Source organism: Nelumbo lutea, chromosome 2, assembly GCF_056320005.1.
Source record: "Nelumbo lutea isolate HS-2025 chromosome 2, American lotus-T2T, whole genome shotgun sequence".
NCBI classification, from domain to species: Eukaryota; Viridiplantae; Streptophyta; class Magnoliopsida; order Proteales; family Nelumbonaceae; genus Nelumbo; species Nelumbo lutea.
In genome coordinates, this window is record NC_142685.1 from 105,091,590 (window position 1) to 105,112,912 (window position 21,323).

At 39.4% G+C, this 21,323-nt stretch overlaps 1 protein-coding gene across 2 annotated transcripts in view; it reads left to right on the plus strand.

Annotated features, from left to right (window-relative positions):
- The first annotated feature begins 246 nt into the window (after positions 1–246).
- The window catches only part of LOC148872501 (inosine-5'-monophosphate dehydrogenase 2-like), a 31,030-nt gene continuing 9,953 nt past the window's right edge, over positions 247–21,323 (plus strand). Inside the window, exons 1-4 of one of the 2 annotated variants that reach the window (XR_016107158.1) lie at positions 284–1,358; positions 4,556–4,735; positions 7,823–8,080; positions 20,735–20,918. Coding sequence is in view for 1 of the 2 variants with exons in the window: in XM_088969412.1 (XP_088825538.1) it covers positions 363–1,358; positions 4,556–4,735; positions 7,823–8,080 (1,434 nt within the window). In the remaining variant the exon portion in view is untranslated. Of the gene's footprint in view, positions 1,359–4,555; positions 4,736–7,822; positions 8,081–20,734; positions 20,919–21,323 lie in introns of both variants that reach the window. The other variant, XM_088969412.1, reaches the window with a different exon arrangement.

A 21,323-nucleotide genomic window follows, 5' to 3' on the forward strand; every position in this document is an offset into this window, starting at 1 on the left:
TTAAATGTTCAAAATTTTTATTTTACATTTGAAACTTTAAGATTAATTCTTTTAATTTTGACATTTTTCTTGTATTTTTTCTTTATTTTTTCAAATTTCAATTTTTTTTGGAATGACCAAATTGACCCATGGGTCAACCCTAACCCGAACATTTAGGGTTAGGGTCAAGCATTTGACAACCCAACCCGATCCGAAATCAACCCGAAGTATATTAACCCAAACCGAACCCGAACCCGACTCGCCCAACCCAATTGCGATGTCTACCCCTACTCTTATTTCTCTTCGTATCTTTCTCTTCGCCGCCGCTCTATCTTTTGGCTCTGCAGCTTCCGGTGAGAGATCCCATTAATAGCCCCGGCACCATGAACGGAGGTCCGATCGAAGATGGTTTTCCGGCAGACCGCCTCTTCAACCAGGGATACTCCTATACCTACGACGACGTCATCTTTCTCCCTCACTACATCGACTTCCCCACCGACGCGGTCAACCTAAGCACGAAGCTCACGAAGAACATCGACCTGTCGATTCCTTGTGTTGCTTCTCCCATGGACACTGTTACCGAATCCTCAATGGCAGTCGCCATGGCGTCGGTCGGTGGCATTGGTATCGTGCACTACAACAACCAGCCGTTTGAGCAAGCTGCATTGATTAGATCGGCCAAATCTCGTCGGATTCCGTTTATCTCTGACCCCATTTTTAAAACCCCTTCAGATTCGATCGGTTCGATTCAGGACTTTGCGTCATCGCCTTGTATTTTTGTGACCGAGTCAGGGAACTCCAAGTCCAAGTTGTTGGGTGTTGTTGCCAAGTCTGATTGGGAGAGGTTAAGTGATAAAGAAACTTCGGTATCTAAATACATGTCAGGGTCGCTAGTTTCTGCCCCTTCGGGTTACTCATTTGAGCAAGCTGCTGTTTTTTTAGCAGCGAACAAGCTGGATTATGTTCCTTTGGTCAGTGAGCAAGATGGCGAGGTTGTGGATTTATTTACTTCGGCGGATGTGGAGAGGATTCGCGGATTTCCGAAATTAGGGTTTCCTTCTTTAGGGGCTGATGGGAAGTTCATGGTCGGAGCCGCTATTGGGACGAGGGAACGGGATAAGGAGAGGTTGGAGCATCTGGTTAAGACTGGTGCTAATGTAGTGGTGCTAGATAGTTCGCAGGGGAACTCGATTTACCAGATAGAGATGATCAAATATGTAAAGAGGACTTATCCTGAGTTGGACGTCATTGGTGGTAATGTTGTCACAGCATATCAAGCACAAAATCTAATTCAGGCGGGAGTAGATGCTTTGAGGGTTGGGATGGGTTCTGGGTCAATTTGTACTACACAGGAGGTGTGCGCTGTTGGCAGAGGGCAGGTAACTTCCTTTAATCACCATAATCAATATATCTTCATTTTTATTTTTTGCATATTTTCCATGGGACTAAACTACAAATACACAACTTTTAGGTTGATGGTACTTCTCTTTTTGTAACCAGATGATCTGTAGCGTTATATTGGCTTGTAAATTAGTGGCTTTAGGAAATTTACTTAATTTTCCTTTAATGATGTAGTGGTTGAGGTGTACAAAGACGAGAAATTAATATGGCAGTGTCCTAATTCAAGATCTTGAAAATGTAAATTTAGTTTTTTTCCCGATCAGTAACAGTTTCGATTAAAATCAGAGTTGACAAATGACAAGTACATTTTATTTCAGCCATTCAGCATAGAATAAAAAGGAGCTCAACTTGGATGATCATGACTGTTTGGTGGAGTTATGCTTATTATTCACCATTGCAACTGTTATGTTTGAATGGGGAAAATATAATATCTCTATTTGTAGTTTCCTAAATATTTACTCTTTAGTCTTTTCTCTCTCTGGGTAAAAACCTATCTATGATTCCCTTCTTATCCATGAGGTGTTCCCAAATACAATCCAATTATTTTTATGCCTTCCCTAGCAGCCATTGTCCATTGAGTTAGCAAATCATGGGATTCCTCTGAATGAGATATTCACTCAAATCATTAATCCTGCCCTCATCTTCAATTATATTTTCATAATCATCAAAATCAGGATTTCTGCCCTCTTGACTTCCAATTATGTCCTCTTTCATTGATTTTTTTTCTATGCTTGTATGCTAATATCTCTTTTTTCACCTCTTTTGGACATTTGGGACAGACTTGTACATTTCTTCTTCCACTAATCAAATGCTCTTTTGCTCTATAGATCCCTCCATTTGTCACTTTGTCACAAAATTTGCAAGTGACAGAATTTGTAATCTTTGGATCTTGCAAATAACAATATTTCCAGCCTGGGTCTTTCCTATTGCTTTCTCGAGTATTGTTGGACTTGTCTCCCATCTTTTTATTTTACTTGGTTGGCAAAATTTCCTATTTGAAAATGACAATTACAATTTGCAACCATCAATACTCATATTTGTGAACCTATCTTCAAAAATAAATAAACTATTCTAGTTCTACTTGATAATAATAGAAAAACTCAACAGTTTTAACTCACTAAGAAGCAAGACTGCAATTCTGCAAGTATGCAAGTCTTTGTAGAAACTATAAAGAAGAATGGGCAGTTTTAGTGATAAAAACTAAAAAACAATGAGTGGACTGTGGAACCCCAATTTTAATGAGAAAAACTGAAAACAAATGGGGCAGATCCCCTGTTTTTATGATAATAACTGAAAAGCAATATGTTTCAATGAGAAAATATGAAAAAAAAAGGGGTGAATCCTCTATTTTTATGATAAGAACTGAAAAACAATGGGGCAGAGCCCCTGCTTTAATGAGAAAAACTGAAAAAACAGGGGCAGATCCCCTATTTTTATGATAAAAAGCGAAAAAACAAATGGGGCATAGCCCCTATTTTTGTGCAAGTGTAAACATCATCCAAGTGCTCGCCTTCGCCTGGGCGCAAAGGCGAGCACGCGAAGGCGAGCACCTGTTCAAGGTTTGTGCACCTTAGCCTGGGCAAGATGCCCAGCCTGGAAAGTGCCTCGCCTCTGCGCCTAGGTGCCCCTTTTAAAACACTGGTATAGTGACAATTTATTTCCTTTGTCATTGGTTAGGAAGGTTATTTTGTTCTTTGATATTTTTGAGCGGTTCCGGTAAGGTGTATCCTTCCCTCTTTTTGTTAATGAAACTTAACAAAAAAAAAGAAAGTGATCTATGCTATCCCTTAACACTCCTGGATTTCCAAGACTGCAACCATTACCGTTATGTTGGACCTGATTCCACAATGGTGGAATCCATTTTTTTAGTTATTCTTGATATTAAGGGTTTTGCCACATCTTGCCATCCTGTAATTAAATCATTTTTGGAAAATGGAGTAAAGATCTCCAAGGTCAAAGGCAAAAGATGTAAAGGGGGAAGCACAGATTAAGGAAACACATGAAGAAGCCAAACACACCCGGGAATCCACGGCAGAGAAATTGAGGTAAATGCCCTCAAAAAATGAAGTGAGATACAGAGTTTGAGATAATTCATGTTTCTTCATACCTCATCCAAGATTCCAAGATTAGCTAGACTCTGAGGTATTGACCAAAACCAAAGTAGGTTTAAGCTTGAAGTTGGATGAAGAATAAAATCAAAGGCAATAATTGACCCCCCCTCCCCGTGCCCAAACATCTTCCCAAATTTTAATTCTAGTGCATTTTGACATCATACCTGATGGAGAGAAGCATAGGAAGAACAACCAAAATTGCTTTCCAAGGAGAAGCATGGGTAGTTCTGTGGGCAACCCTGCATATTTACCATTATAAGCCAAACCATGAGTGGTTCCAATCACACAAGGCCACAAATTCTTGACTTCCAGGGGGATCCTCCTAAGCCATTTTCCCAACAATGCTGAGTTCATTTTTATAAAGTGACATTTTATTCTCCATATTCAATCTGTTAGTTATTGAGCACATATCAACCCCTGATTTCATGTAATTGATGTGATTTAAGTTTTGGTTTCTATCTAGGCTTTAACTTGACTTGAAATTGAAAATTTGGAAGTTTCAACCCTTACATCGTGCTTAATTTTTGTATTTTCCCCACCAAGAAAGCTGTACATTCTCTCCTTTAAGTGACATCTTTTATGACCTTATTTGCAAGTCCTGTACTACTGCATCAACATCTTGATATTGAAATGTAAACACAGGTACTCATAAAGTTTAACTGAAAATGCTATCTAGCTAAATGGTTAGTGTTGGGAGAGGTACTGGATTATTATTTCTTATTTTGAATAAGTCAAAACTGTGTAATTAGATCATCAATAGAAGTTTTTTCTGTCTGATAAAAAATAAGAGAAGTCTGTGCCCACTCATATTCAGTATAGCATACCTTCCAAAAAAAACTGATAGATTTTGCTGCCTCTTGGTTTTGTTCCTCTTCTAAGGATTGAGAGAACCTTTTTCAGTCTATGTACTGTTGCACTTTTATTTTGATCTATAAAATCCATATTTCTGTTTCTGATGAAAGCATTTCTTGTTTTAATTACATAAATACATTTTTGTTTTAATTACCACATACCTTGAGGTTTATAATGTTTCTTCAAACATAAACTTGCTCACAAATTTGTAGGCCACAGCAGTTTACAAAGTTTCATCTATTGCTGAGCAAAGTGGTGTTCCTGTCATTGCTGATGGTGGTATTGCAAACTCCGGACACATAGTAAAGGCTTTGACATTAGGAGCATCCACTGTAATGATGGGTAGTTTCTTAGCTGGCAGCAATGAGGCTCCTGGGTCTTACGAATATCAGGTAATATTCCAGGAAATATTTTTATCACACTAAGAACAACTTCCTGCCAATGAATTAGTGCTTTAACTTTTGATCATTAATAGTCAATATTTTATTAATGTGTGACATGAAGAATGATGTACAAATAGAGATGTGCCAAGTCCCCCATTAGTTTTGCAAATGGATATTTTATTTCCATGTTAATAAATAATAATCTGGCTAGTCTTCCTATCAAATATTTCTCATATGATGAATCTTAGTGATGACTTTTTGTCTCTTGCATTATTATGCTATAGGTAATTGTGCAAGCATATGGTGGTTGGTTACTTCTTGTTTCTCTTGTTGCAAGTTTTTATTTTTAAGCCGTTACTTTTGTATGCCTTTTCTGTATCTGTATGCGCTGTCTATGTTTTTCACAATATAGTTGTGAATTATAACATTTAGAATTTGAAGAATTTCATGACAGTTATTTGTGAAAGTTCCTTTGAAGCCCTGCTGCAATCTAGTGCTAATTTAATTAAGTTTAGGATACTTCTTTTTTTGTTAATTTTTTGGAACTTGTGGGATAAAAGTATGACATGTGCTTCTACATAAAGAAATTTGATATAGAGTTGCTAAAATGTCCCTGCTTATCCTAATCTTTTCCAGTTCTTAACAAAGGTGACACTAACTGGAGTTTAAGAATTCTGAATTCAAAACCTGTTGTTTGGCAAGATTTTGGTTAATTTTGCAGGTATAAGAGGTTACCGTGTATTGAAGAGTGCTACATAAGATGTCACAAGCCCAAGGAACCAAATAGAGAATAGTCCTTGGCAAAATAAAACTAAGTAGAATTATAGATAGGTTAACGTTTAGGATACCATTTATGTATTTTTGTCAGATTGGCTGCTTATCTAGTATGTACCAACTTTGTGCATTTTCTTGTTATGTTATATAATAAGATTATCATATATAAATTTTATATTTCAGTAAACCTTTCAAGTTAAAGTGTAAAACCCTTGGTGTTTAGTTTACTGGAGTCCTGCATGTATCTTAGATCTTTACAAATGTATCAAAAGTTCAAATTTGTTTTCCAAAGAAAGAAGTTTAAATTGGCAAAATGTTAGTTCTTTTTAGGTGGGGAAGAATATATAAAGAAAAGTGTATTTTGGAATTAGAAGAAAGAGAGAGAAGTAGAAGACCTTCATTATGACAGGCTTGTCTGGGTGGAAATGATGTTAATGAGTTTCAGGGTGTAGGGAGTGTAAGTTATAGGAGGCCTGTTGGTTGTTATAAGAGAAATATGGAGTTTTAATTTATTTGATGATTTTAATGATCAAGCCAGTGAGGCTTATCTTCTGGTTTATAGTGTTGGTTTGTGGGCTAAGTTTTTTTTTTTTTGTGTCCCAAAAGTGAAATTAGTTGTTTTTTTTTTTGGGGTGGAGGTTGTAACGGGGAGGAGTTGATGAAACTTTATTATATCTCTGTTCTTAGTGATATATTATCTTCTAATCTGGTGTTTTAAAAGTGAAAGGTGCAAAAAAGACACAAGGGCCATTTTGCGCCTGAGGCGCACAATTTTTTGAAAAATAAAAAAAGAAAAATGAAGGTATAATGAAAAAAACTGAAAAATAATGGGGCAAAGCCCCTTTTTTAATGAGAAAAACTGAAAAAAATGGGGCGGATCCCCTGTTTTTATGAGAAAAACTGAAAAAAAGGGGGGTGGTTCCCCTGTTTTACTGAGAAAAACTGAAAAAATAAATGGGGCGGAGCCCTGTTTCTTTGCAGGTTTTGTACGAAAGAAGATACCTGATATCTGTAGCTCTGTTCGATTCAGGCTTGGAGTCTTGGATGAACATGAGCTTGAACTGGATCTGGATGAGCTTCGGCTTCCTCTTGTAGTTTGGTTTGGAGAGACGAACAAAGACCCTGTCGATTCAGCTTCCTTTTCTTCCAAGTTTCCTATTTTGCTTTTTTTTTTTAAATATTTTTTTAATATATTTTCGAATTTGATTAGTTTGGAGTGACTTATAGTGTAGACATCACCCAGGCACTCTTGCCTGGGCTGCCTGTTGCCTGGCCTAAGGCGCACGCCTAGGTGCAAGGCGAGCGCCTATCCAATGGTTGTGCACCTTAGACTAGGCGAGGCACCCAGCCTGGAAAGCGCCTTGCCTCTGCGCCTAGGTGCGCCTTTTAAAACACTGATCTAGTCTTGTACTTTTTTATTTTGATTTATTTTTTACTATAAAAATAAAGTCTTATAGATGTGAAACAAAAAATGACAGAATTGCCACTATTACTCTTAATTCAAAGAAAACCCAAAAACTCCTAAACTACTCGTGTGATGATTTTGAATCTTTAAACATGAACCGATTATAACTAGTCAAATCTGATCCCATGTTTTGATGAAAAAATACCCCTGGTGTTGGATTGAGCCCAAGTTCCAACTTCCAAATAACATCATTATGCCGTTCCAAGACCTGTTGAAAGGTTTTCCTTTGGAGCTGCTGATCGATCTCCATCTCCTCTTCAGCATCAAATTCCAAGTTAATTCATCAAAACATAGCAATAATCCAGGTGCAATGGTGCACCTGGGTTCATTTGAAGTACACCCCATAGAATGAACCTTTCCAGTGAACCTAGGTGTGCCTGAGGAACACCTTTTAAAACTGTAATGAACATACACACTTTATACCTTACATTGAATATTAGATATATCACTATTTTCTCAATATTATACTTCCTAATGGATCTGCAATAATTGATGGCTAATCGACCAAATGCTTGATCATATCTTATACATTTTGGACATGTGTTACTAATTGGGTAAATGCATGGGCTAAGAATGTATTGATACAAAAGCGAGGCATATACTTCAGATGTAGCCGACTAGCTTGATTATTTCAAGCCTGGCCTAGCCCAGGCCTGGTACTGCATCGGATCAGGTAATTTGTGAGCCAGGTCTGAGTTGGGCCCAATACTTCAGGTCCAGCACATTTATGTCATTATGTCATTATGACGTTATGTATGTTGTATCACAACAACCACATATGGAGTGTGTATTCACTATAATGGGCTGTAGGGTTTGTATTTGCACCTTCTACATTCTTCCTTTTATTTTGTTACCAGGGTGGTCGTCGGATTAAAAAGTATAGGGGCATGGGGTCACTTGAAGCCATGACAAAAGGGAGTGATGTCCGGTATCTAGGTGATACCTCTAAACTAAAGGTTGCTCAGGGGGTTGTTGGAGCTGTTGCGGACAAAGGTTCTGTACTCCAGTCTATCCCTTACACAATGCAAGCAGTCAAGCAAGGATTCCAGGATCTTGGTGCATCCTCTGTGCAGTCTGCCCACAACCTCTTAAAATCAAGGGTGTTAAGGCTGGAGGTATGATTCAGCTTTAAAATTTTCATGCATGTCTCCTACCGTTATGAGCATAATTTACTGTTTCAACTATGTTGAAAATTCTCCTTTGAATCCATGTCACGATTCATGTAATCATTCTTCTGTTGTTGAAGTTAGCTATAATATATGCAATTGACTGCCAGTTCAACTTTTTGCTTCTGTTATGTATGGACTAAGTAGCTTTTGTATGCAATTTTGAATATATAATCATAGATGAAAAAAATTTATGTATGTGTATATATAATCACAGCTTTTTGTATGCAATTTTGAATTTGAATATATAATCAAAGATTCAAAATAAAAACTTTGGAGGGTTTCATAATTTATCTCTGATTGACATTTTGAGATCTGGGAAAGAGGTGGCACTCTTGGCTCAAGAAAAGGAAAGGCAGATTATGCAATGGTTAAAACTCAATTTTGATGAAAGCTTCATTGGCAATTGGGATTGGTTGGGGTAGGGGGAGTCTTCATGAATTCAGGAGTGGTGGCTCTATATTTAGGACCACTGGAGTATGGTGATGCACTTACAGCGGAATTGGTGGGTTTATTGAAGAGTTTAAAACTTGCTAAACAACTTGGGTTACTTAATTTAGAAGTGGAAGGGGATTCTCAGGTAGTCGTTTCCTGGACAAGATGCAGTACCTAAATCCCATGGGTGTTCTGGTATAAATTTAGGGAGATTGAGAACAGCAAATGGGATGGCAGATTCTCTAGTCAAACTAGGGGCTGTAAGACAACATTTGTTTTGGGCAGAACTGTGAACTTATGTACTGTTGGGGTGGATCCTACACCCAACAATAGTTGGGCCCAATACAATAGTTTACAAAGAGGAATAAATGGGGTAAGGTTACCCCAAAGAGTACAAAAATTATAGATGGGCCCAATCCAGTTGTTCCCTAACAACCCCTTGCCTAGCTAGAGAATCTGCTAGCCCATTTGCCTCCCTTGAAACTCATTGAAAAATTACTGTTGTTCCTCTTAGTAACCATTTGATTTTAGGTTAAATCTCTTAAACTACCCCTACTGTTCACGAAATTGACAAACTGTACCCTTACTATTTAGATATTGTCTTGCAGTACCCTTAAGCTTTTTGACAATTGTCTAAAACCTCCCTTGCCGTTAATTTTTTGTCACACTCTGTTCACATGTGACATCACATGAGTGATAATCATTTTAAATTCCTAAAATACCCTTATTGTTCACCGCTGTTGTTGAAAGTTGCAGGGGTGGCAGTGATTTTGGAATCATCGTTATAGGCGATGGCGGTCACTGCAACTTCCGAATGGCAAAAATTTGGTGAGAAGGAGGTGAAGAAAGTTGAAGGAGCTACCGCTGCAACTTGCAGCAGCAGTGACGAAACAGAAAATAGAGATAAAATGAAGGGAAGAGAAGAAGGAGAAGAGAGAGAGTGAATCTATCCGGAAGCTCTCAACAGTGGCGATGGCGGAGGAAAAACGAAAGACAAGAGGAACCGGTAAGAAGAGAAGAAGGAGGTCGTTGAGTTTGAATCCGCCGCTGCAACCAGGAAGGCTTCAACTCATTGAGCTTTTTCATTGACTTGATTCCAAATGGAAGCTCACCTGATAGTTTGTTATTGTGAAGATCGAGCATGCTCAGCTCACTCAGCTTCACCAATGTCATAGGTAGACTTTCGAAAAGTAGATTATATCCACTAAAAAACTCAACAAGATTCCCCAACGATCCAATCTTTTCCGGTATGTTTCCAGTGAACTGGTTGTTTGATATGAGCAGAAGTGAAAGATTAGAGGCACCGGAGATCGTCTTAGAGATGCTACTAGAAAAGGTATTCTCAGAAGCTTAAGCAAAGAGACATGAGGTAGGCCCCAAAACGCCGTCGGAACTCACCGGATAACTTGTTATTCGACAAACGAACCCTACTCATGCTTCGGCATTGACCAAGGCTCTCTGGAATTTTTTTGGATAACGAATTCTGGATCAACATGAGCTGTTCTAGTACCCCCATGGCACACAAGTTCGCTTGAATTTCACTGGAATCTAACTCACGAGATTAGATTGAGTAAGCCAGAGAAATTCCAGGTTCGTCAAGTTATCGATGTCCGACAGAATTTGACTGGGTGTAAACGGGTTGTAATCCAGATTAAGCACTCTAAGAGTGGAAATATTTACAAGAATTGAAGGTATGGTGCCATTAAGGAGATTCCCGATGAGAGCCAGCTCCTCAAGTCTCTGGAATCATCCAAAGCTCTTTGGAATATCGCCGGAGAAATTGTTTCCACTTAGGATGAGGCTACGGAGAGTTGTAATGTTAGCAAGCGTGGACGGGATTGGACCCACAAGGTAGTTCTCCGAGAGGTCTTGGTGCTGCAGTTTCTGAAAGGTGGAGATGTCATCAGGGAGAGAGGAGATGATGGAATTATTGGAGAGGGAGAGGTTAGTTAGGTTAGGGAGATGGTAGATGATAGTAGGGAAAGGCCTAGTGATGTTGGCATTGGAGAGGTCGACTGAGGTGATTGAATGAGTTTTTGAGTCGCATTTGATGCCGCTCCATTCACAGGGAGTGTCCTGTCTATCGTTCCAGTCGGAAAGAAGCAGAGAAGGAGAAAGAAGCAACAAAAGCAGAACCATTGTTGTTGTCTCTCGAGACAAGAGAGAAGAAGGTCAGCAAGACAGAGAGAAAGAGGAAGAAGAAGAAGGATAAGAGAGAGAGCGAATCGATCTAGCAGCTCTCAGTAGTGGCGATGACGGAGGAAAGACGAAAAACAAGAGGAAACAGGAAGAAGAGAAGGAGGTCGCTAGGTTCGAATTGCAATGGTAGAAATGAAACAGAGAAAGGAAAAGGGGGAAGAAAAAGAAGACTGGAAGAAAAAGGGAGAGAAGGTCGATGTGAAGGGGTAGCCGTCGCTGCTCTGTTTTGTGTTCGGAGGATACACAATGAAACATTTAGTTAAATGGACAGTGGAAAGTGGAAGCCTCCCAAATTGACAGAAAGGAACAAAAGAAATCATTGATTGATTTACTAGAAAAATGCTGAATTTCTATGCCTAACTTTGCATTTGAAATATGGAAAATAAGAGGAAAAAAAACCGACAAATCAGAAGTGGGGAAGATTGGCATGAAGGCTTGAGAGAGAGAGAGAGAGAGAGAGAGAGAGAGAGAGAGAGAGAGAGAGAGACTGGCAGGAAGGCTTGCAATAAGCTCACCAGTCTGATAAACGGAAAACCATGTCGTCGAACTGGTGCTTAGCCCAAAACACACAGTTTGCCGGAAAAAGGGATCATGCATATACTGGGACTGCTGCAATTTCCAACAGATAACTGGGGACTCGTTGAATAGCCCCAGTGACAGTTGGTATCAAGTAAAGCTTTGAAAAAACTTGGAAACTAGGGGTTTTTCATCAGTTGGGTTTTATTTTGAAAATTTGATAAATAGTGAAGGGCAAATTTGACATTTTGTTTCCTTCCGTTAGCACTTAATGAAGATGACATTTGTTAGCAAACTTAAGGGTACTGCAAGACAATATCTAAACAGTAAGGGTATAGTTTGTCAAATTTGTGAACAGTAGGGGTAGTTTAAGAGATTGACCCTTGATTTTATTAACCCCTTCTTGGTAGACCCAATTTGTCTTCTTTCCATCCTTTTGCCAACTAATCATCAATTGAGAATCCCCTTCAACAATCAGCCTTTCCAGATTTAACTCTTGCTATTTGAGCCCCGCCTAAGATGGCAAGCAGTTTGGCTCTAATAGAATAGCCTAGACCAATAGGACCCAAGAAGATAGCTATTATATAGTTCCTTATTCCTAAGACCTCTCAATGCCTGAAGGGCCTAGGTTACCGAGGCCACTCCTGTCAAAATTAAGTTTAATAAACCTTTACAAGGGTGGAGTCCAAGGTTTGATAATTTTCTCGTTCCTTGTAGATGATGAAGCCACTTCCCTCCAATTTCTTTTTAAATCATCAACAATGTAGGATGAGAATAGGTTGAAAGATTTGACCCAGTGTTCACCCTTATTAGATTGCAGCCCATAAGAGCTTCCAAGTGTCTCTTCTCTTGCTTGAAGATTCTTGTATTTCTTTCTTCCCATACAGTCCAAAGTACAGCAGCCCTTGAAGATTACTCTATATGAAACTCCTTTCTTTTCCAAGATCCACCATATTATCTCTCTAGGGACTCTATCATATACATTTTCTAGATCAATGAATACAATATAAAGATCTCTCTTCTCTTTCAACTTTTCTATCAATTATCTCAAAAGAAAGCTTCAGTGGTTGGAATCATGCCACTTTTCTTTTAGCCTATCTTCTGAGAGGCAAACTTGTTCATCTTGTTTGTTTTTGGTATCATTAAGCTGGTTATTGACATGTCTATCCAATGAGACCAAGATCTTATAAATCCACATGTTTTGAGAGAACTACAGCCATTTTAATGATGATCGGATTGGTAAAGGGCCATTTAATGTTTTTTTCCTGCTGTAATATGAGTCAAGTTTTCATCTGGTCTTTATTTTGAGAGATTTGGGTTTTAGTCAGTCTGGTTAATGTTGTCAAGGGGTGTTGGTCACCGACTTGCTAGACAAACTGAGACACATTAGCTAGATCCTAGAATGCAAAGATTGGCAAAAGTACGAGGATACAGATAGTAGAAGATAAAGAAGCTAATGTATGTCATAATTCATGTCTTAGATGATTAGTTGCACATTGCTGAACTAAGGCAGATGCTTGGTGTACAGCGAGGTGTATTGAGCCTGTCCAGCGGCCATTTTTAATCAGAAATGGACAAATGTTGTGAGCATTCAGTAGAGATGTGCTCATCCCGAGGAAGAAAACACCTCAGCATAAGGATCATCAATGAAGGAAAGAGCATAGCTGCTCCATTTGATTGGCCGTGGAACAATTATCAGTGTTTTTCTATGTTCAGTGTAGGCAGGTTTAGATTCTAGTCAGGGGGGGTGGTAGTGGGAAAAAGCTGACAATGCTAGTATGCTTACATGATTTACTGTGCTGATTATGTCTGATTCTCCTTGACCAGACTACCTATATCAAAAGCTAGGGGACTGATCTTCGGGTCTAGGATTAAAGGAATCAAAGGCGATTCTATATGCATGATCACATGCATGTAGAAAGGCGAAAGAGCAACGAATAATCATGTTTCTTTTTTGAGAACTGACGCTCATACCAAAAGCTGGGAGTGTATTATGTCCCAAGTATTGCTGAACTAAGGCTGAGATTTAGGCTTTCTTAATAGGTTGAGTGTGCATTTTGTCCCAAGTAAAATTCAGGTATCTGTTCTGTTTGGGCCTTATTTTTCAATTGATGGATTATTGGGTTGTGAGCTAATGGTGGGTATGGTCCTCCTTTGGAAAGGGTTCATATTTTGCATATAAAAGTTCTCTTTCCTTTGGTGTGTTATATGTAAGATCTTTTGGTTGAAAAAGGTGTATGCCCCCTTTTATTTTCTGTTATGTTCTGAAGGGCTACACAACACGGGATTCAATCCCAAGTCTCCACTGCGACCAAAAGGGGACCTTACCAACCAGCTGGTTGGCACCTTGCACAGGTGTGTGGTTGTGTGCCTCTTTGAGAGAAAGGATGAAGATCTCTTTTGGAGAGATTTTTTTTTAATATGAATAACTTGGAAAGAAAGAGGATGTTGTTATTATTGATAAAAAAAGAGGGTGGTGTCATTGTAAGAGTGGGTTTGTTTTTCCTCTATATGCCTTCTTCTGATTGAGAGAGAAAAAGGAGAATGGGGTGTATTAAGATTAAAAGTTGGTTTGGGTTGCAAACCACAAGGTACCATATATTTGGTGTTTTAAAAGCACAAGGTGCAAAACAAAGGCGCAAAGGGCAGGGCAATTTGTGCCTAAGGTGTTATGTGTTTTTCTGAAGCAATGTGTAGAAATGCAAATAATGAAAAAAATAGAAAAAATAGAAATATCAACGTAATGTTAATTAAACACAAATACTTAAATTTAAAAATAAATATTTTAGAAATTATCTAAAATTAAAATTACTTAAACATATTCAAATGAAAATTTAAAAATAAAATCAAACATATAAAACATATCTTTTTGATATATACATTATAAAACATATTCAAGCATGTAAAGCCCTCAATCTTTTTTGTTTTCCAATTGCATTACTTCAAATAGCTAATATGAAAATAAATATTTTAGAAATTATCTAAAATTAAAATTATTTAATTTAAACATATTCAAATGAAAATTTAAAAATAAAATCAAACATATAAAACATATCTTTTTGATATATACATTATAAAACATATTCAAGCATGTAAAGCCCTCAATCTTTTTTGTTTTTCCAATTGCATTACTTCAAATAGCTAATATGATGTAAAACACTTTGATCGAGTCTACAAGGCCGATTTGTTGGAAAATCTTTGGAATACCCTTGAATTACAACCTTGTAATGTAGAATCATTTTCAATTTGAAGTTTTGAGAATGTATGTGGTGTGTCATCTAGATAATCAAGGATGTTAGGATGTAACTCTTTTACCTTTTAATGAAAGTTTTTCTTGAGTCTTCAAAAAAAAATGTAAAACATTTTGCATTACTAATTCTATAAGCCACCTTTGTACCAAGACCCATGAGGCAAGCCCAAAACAAGTCCATGTTACGTTCCTAAATTGTTAAGTCCTACATAAAAAATGGTTTTATGATTTTAATTTTTTTTTAAGAAGATATTTTTTTAAGATGAATGAACTATATTAGAAAATAGGAGGTTCTACTTTACTCCGGTCACTGGTTCAAAAAAGAACAAAAGGCACAAAAATTTAAAAAGGCATGCTTAGGTGTTACGGTCTGACACAGACTTAGCCTTGCCTACGCTTGGCATGCTTACGTTAGGGACATCATCGTCATTTTCGCCTGTAAGATTTTTGGGAGAATTGATGTTCTCTTCATGCAGACCACCAAAAGCTTAACGTACTCTTTGAGGAGGGGTTGTCACTCCTAGACCATCATCCCCTTGCGGGGTGGCCCTGGTTAACGGCTAGCATGGCTACTAGGGTTCCTCATGGGCGCACACATACTCATGGGGATAGTGTTGGACCGGTACTGTGCTACTGACACTCAAGGGAGGCTTGGCATGCGGGCCTGGCTCAAGCATGACCCTTCACCTTGCCAGCCCCTAGCGCACAGGTGTGTTTCGGCCCAAGCGGTTGCCTATCAACATGGCACACAAATGCCTATCATCATCGGCATACAGGAGACCCTTCACATCGATGCCAAGTCACCTCTTCGACACACAGTCGCCTTGCATTATGGTTGTCCCCCTTTAGCACGTAAGCGGCGCCTCCCATGGACCGGTTTGAGCCAGTCGTGTGCCCCGACCATTGGACTTGAGGTCATGATCCAGTGCTACTGACCTTGGTGGAGCCATCTCATCGGGCAACTCCTAGCCTCTAAGCGCATAAAGGCTTGTCCTGGATGCTGCACGACCTTCTTCTGCTGTAGAACTACCCCCGTGACAGTTGGTATCAGAGTGAGCTAGCCAATTGTTGCTGCATTTGGTTTTCAGCAGATTAGCTCAGAGCCAGTTGAAGCGGTCATTCCGACAAGCAGCACATTGTGGGGTGCGGTCCCTAGGCACTTCCACCCAGAATCGAGCAGAAATCTTATCAGTCCTGGTAAGAGGCCATTCATTGTTCGTGCCCCCATTCCAATGACCCTAAAACAGCTTCCCTTGCGGGGGCAGATGCGTGAGCCTTGATAGGAATATGGGTAAACCTGGCCCTTGGAGCATGGCGGCCCTACACCGACAAAGTATCAGGTGGACATGCTTAGTTCAAATAGGTGGATCATTTGCAGAAGCGATAGCGCATCACAAGGCGAGTGCATGTTCGGCAACATCATGGGTAAAAGTTGCCACCACTCGCGTTCAAAGCGGTCAGGTCTCCTTGAGGCAGTAGCGGTGGGGCCCCCTCGAAGTGAAGAGGTAGCCCGAGTCGGCGAGGCGAAAGTTTTGAGGGCCAAGAGAGCATAAGCCATGGTTAGGTTTGAGAAACCCGAATCGGCGAGGTGAAGTCTACAGGCTAGCATGGTGAAAGGGTACCCAGGTCATCGTCAACATGAGGAGTAGACCTATCAACGTGTTCAGTAGCATCACTGAAAAGCTACCAAGAAGATGGTTGAGCCTTGAGGTAAGTCTAGGCAGGGGATGACCTCCACGAAGCACATCCAATTTCTTCGAGGGCCCTTCTTTCACAGTTCAACGGCATAGCCATTGCGGTTTGAGTAACCTCAACACAGGGGGTGAAGTCTAGGAAGGCCGGCATGGTGAAATGGTTCCATCCCCATAAATGGACACCAACATAGGCAAGACCCGAGCTAGCCAGATGAGCCCTGGAATTGGCAAGGAAGTGGATGATGTGGGACACAGACGCCCATTCACGAGGAAGATCATTGTCGAGGACGACAATGGATTGAGTGGGGGAGCCTGTTACGGTTTGACACAGGCTTAGCCTTGCCTACGCTTGGCAGGCTTACGTTAGGGACATCACCGTCATTTTCACCTGTAAGATTTTTGGGAGAATTGATGTTATCTTCAGGTAGACCACCAAAAGCTTAACGTACTCTTTGAGGAGGGGTGGTTGACCTCCTTGGGTGCCTAACCTTGGCAGTCCTAGACCATCATCCCCTTGCAGGGCGGCCTGGTTAATGGCTAGCATGGCTACTAGGGTTCCTCTGTTATGGACACACCGATCGGCAGCGCACTGCGGCGCAGTCATAGGCAGCATCACGCACAGTAGGCCGCACAGCAGCATGCACTGCCCGGCAGAGCCGCATGGCAGCACGCGCCGCCTGGCAGCAGCACTAGGCAGTAGCACGCACCGCACGACAACAACACTAGGCAGCAGCACTGCGAGACGCGTGCACCGGCCGGCAGCAGCAGTAGGGCGGGGCCCACACGATAGCACATCAGGGGCCCACTTACCTTGCCACTCTAGCCAACTCGCCGCCAGCTGTATTATCCCTCGTCCCTTATCCTTATCTTCTTAGTAGGAGTTCTGTTCTTACTTATCTAGTTCTGTTCTTATCTATTAGAGATAAGAACGGAGTGCTGTTAGAAGTCTGTTAGAAGTAGGAGTTTGATTTAAAGTTGGATTGTCCTAGCTTAGTCAAATATCTCCTCTTGTAATCTTCTATTTAAGGAGCTACGAATTGAAATAAAGGTATCCGGTTTTCCAGTCAAGAGAAGAGTAAGGAGAGTTCGGGTGGTCTCTTGGACAAATCACCCATTAGGAGAGTTCGGGTGGTCTCTTGGACAAATCACCCATTCGGTTTTCCACAATAGGTTCTGCACGCAAGGGAAGGCGCAAGGGAAAGCAGGGCTTTCTCCCCGTGGACCGACCCGTGACGAGATCCTACGCGCGGGCCCATAACATCCTCATGGGCGCACACATGCTCATGGGGATAGTGTTGGACCGGCACTGTGCTACCGATACTCAAGGGAGGCTTGGCATGCGGGCCTGGCTCAAGCATGACCCTTCACCTCACCAGTCCCTTGCCCAAGCTGATTGAGCTATCCTGTTGCCCCTAGCGCACGGGTGTGTTCCGGCCCAAGCGGTTGCCTATCAACACGGCACACAAGTGCCTATCATCATCGGCATACAGGAGACCCTTCACATCGGTGCCAAGTCACCTCTTCGGCGCACAGTTGCCTTGCATTATGGTTGTCCCCCTTTAGCACGTAAGCAGCTTCTCCCATGGACCGGTCTGAGCTAGCTGTGTGCCCCGGCCATTGGACTTGAGGTCATGATCCAGTGCTACTGACCTTGGTGGAGCCATCTCATCGGGCAACTCCTAGCCTCTAAGCGCATAAAGGCTTGTCCTGGCCTAACTTGGCCTGGACGCCACACATGTTTCTTCTGTTGTAGAACTACCCCCGTGACATAGGTGCACGGGGCATACGCCTTTTGAAAGTGTTGTGCCTGGAGCCTAGGCAAACCACATACCTAAAATGTGGCTCATCTGTTTAAATCACTACATGTGCTGTGTATCATCATTTTCATGGTGAGGAATGGTGTTTGTGGTGCTTGTTTTTGTCTTTGCTTGGATTTTAATAGTTTTGTTGCTATTGGATTCTCTTGATTGCATTGGTTTTGCAAATGCTATGGTTTTGTTGTGTTGGTGGCATAGTACCACAGGGTGCCCAAGTGCATAGGCGTCGCCTAGGTGTTGGAATTTTAAAATGTTAGTTTTCTTGAGTTTTTTCACTTTTCCTATGCTTTCGTAAGCTATTTTATTGGTTTTGTGTGCTAACTAGCAAGCATGTAAACTAACTATCAACACTATAAATCATTCAAATGAGTATAAATATTATATAAAAGGCTAAAACATAAAATATAATCAACTTAGCATGTGTTCATGACTTCATGTTCAACATTCAAATATATTATTTTCAGTAAAAAGGAGTCCAAACCAACTACACCAAAAAACTAAACTAATAAATACTAAAAATATTTTTTAAATTCATAAAGAAATACCTCTGAGTTTTAGGTGAATGTTGAGTCATAGTTGTCAAAGCAACGCCTAGGCGGGCGCCTAGGCGACAAGGTGCCCTTTGAGGCTCGCATCGCCTAATCGCCTAACAGTTCTCTACTTCCTACTGTAAAAAACTTTTTTATTCATTCTTTTTTGAGATTATAATTAAAAAATAGACATTATTAAACTAAAATAATCATTTTGTGTGTTTATATACTAACTTCTTTTTATTATTTTCTTATTTATTAGAGTTTAATTAACACAAACATTGCCAAATGCTGTAATAAGGAAGAACTAACAATTTTATCTAATCAACATATTTTCCTCTTCCATATATTCTTCTTCTTCTTCTTCTTCTTCTTCTTCTTCTTCTTCTACTACTACTACTACTACTACTACTACTGCCATTACTTTTTCATTTTCTTATTTTCCTATAACAAAAATAAGGGTTCAGCCCCTATATTTTTTGAATTTTATTTTCCTTCTTCCTTTTCTTCTCATGAATATGTTGATTTTCTATACTTTAATATACTTTTCTTATGAAAATCATGAATAATTATAAAAAAATATGGTTATGGTACCTAGGTAACTACCTTAGGATCTATGTTTTTAACATAAAAAATCCATTGCCTAGGCGACTAGGCGCCCCCCAGTCACCTGTTTTCAAAGCCATGGCCTATTTCGCTTGGTGGTTTGGTTCAGACCAGAATTAGTCTGGTTCATCAAGAGGCTGGAATTGGAATCAGACATGATTTCCAATTTTGCCCCTAATAAAAATAAAAAAGCAGAAAATGCATGAAATACCAAAATAATGTATAAATTGAAAAAAAAAATTACAAAAAAATGCAGAAATTACAATATTTTTGTAGAAATCAGAAAAATGCATGAAAATACTCGAAATTTGAAGAAATTGCAAAGAAAAAGCATAAATTTTGTAGGAAAATGCAGAAATTACAGCATTTTTACAGAAAATTCAAAAAACAAATGCATGAAAATATCAGGGATTTTGCAGTTATTGCAAAAATTGCAGGAAAATGCAGAAATTACAACAATTTTGTAGAAAATTATAGAAATTATAGAAAATTTGCAGGAAATTGCAGAAATAAAAAAAAAAAAAGAATGCATGAAAATACCTGAAACTTTGCAAAAACTGCAAGAAAACCAGAGAATGCAGAAATTGCAATAGTTTTGCAGAAAAATTTAGAAATATAACCTCTGCCTACAAACCCACCAAGTTCTTAGCAGAACTGAAAGAGAAATAATTCCCATAGCATAGTAGAGACAAATAGAGATAATCTCCAAAGACAAAAATACCAGCCATTCTCTGTGGCCCTGAAAACTATTATCCCCGTCATGAACCTTGACTGCTACTTGAAGGGGCTTTAAATCCTCAGAAATGTATCCTTTATTATCTTTAGTTCATTGTAAGAGAATGCAATCAGTGGATTTGCAGCAGAATCACAATGTAGGTCCATAACCTCTTCAGGATTGGAAGGCAATTTCTGGCCATCTTTCCCTTCCCTCTTTGGTGGGGCTTGGTATTTTGGAGACTCTGGAAAGACAAGATATAATTATATATAGAAATTGAAGAAAACATGGGGTAAGAAGCACAATTCATTTCTTTTCTAGAAAAAAAACAAAGAAAATAAAGAGAAACAGATATAACAGTCTCAAAACGGATGAAAAACCAGAAAGAAAAAATAACAATAAAACATAAAAATCTTAGTTTGCTTTTGTATTTAATATTTTATTCATTATATCCTAATCAGGTAAGATGGAGTCAACGTTCAATTAGCTTCCATTGCTTATGTATTTAATAATTATTACTCTACATATTTGTTTTAGATCTGAATTGATATTGTCCGTACACATTAGGCCTACATTTTGTAGAAAAAACCGGTTACAACATGTTCGAGCACTCCAACAATACCCAAATACAAAGATCTATACTTATATCCAAAAAAAAAAAACTGATGTCTATTGATCCCCTGCTTTGCTAGTACATCAGCCATTCCATTTGCATTTCTTCTAATCCAATTAAAAGTGATATTGAATTCCCTTGAAAGGTAAGCTACTCCCTAGTATATATATGTGATAATTCCTTTCTAATCATTCAATGAAAGTAAAAAGAAGCTTTTCTACCTTCCAGGCCTGATGATACCACCGACATCTTTGAGGATGTTTATCTTGGCTTCTTGATGATTTGAACCTAACAGTTTTGAGAAGACCTGTCCGATAGAAGATTCCAATACTTCAGAAAAAGCACAAGCATGCAACAACTTGACAAAGTTGCCAAAAACCCCAAAAGAAAAGATGCAAAGAAAATAGATCTTGTATTGGTCTTTTCTTTTACTTCATTTGCTTTCACTTTAACTTTTATTGAACTTTTCTTTTCACTTCCCCCTAAACTAACACTTCCCTAGGCAAGATCTTAAGTCCATTGCAAATTATCTTTGGCACGGCATAAATATTAACAAACTTCAATGTTCAGTTTGAAAATAGGGGCATGCTGTTGTACATTGGAAAAAATCTCTATATGAATTTCACATCCATGTGTAGTTGGATGGTGTGTGCATAGTTTTTGCTTGTAGAAGATCCAGGCTCATAGCCCTGTTTCACCAGGGAGGGATAGACCACATCCCAGCCATGGCCATGGGACACCGGACTCGGCAATTTTACCATCCTATTACTAGTTTACTACTCATTTACTCTTTATGTTGCATAGAAGTCCTGTACTC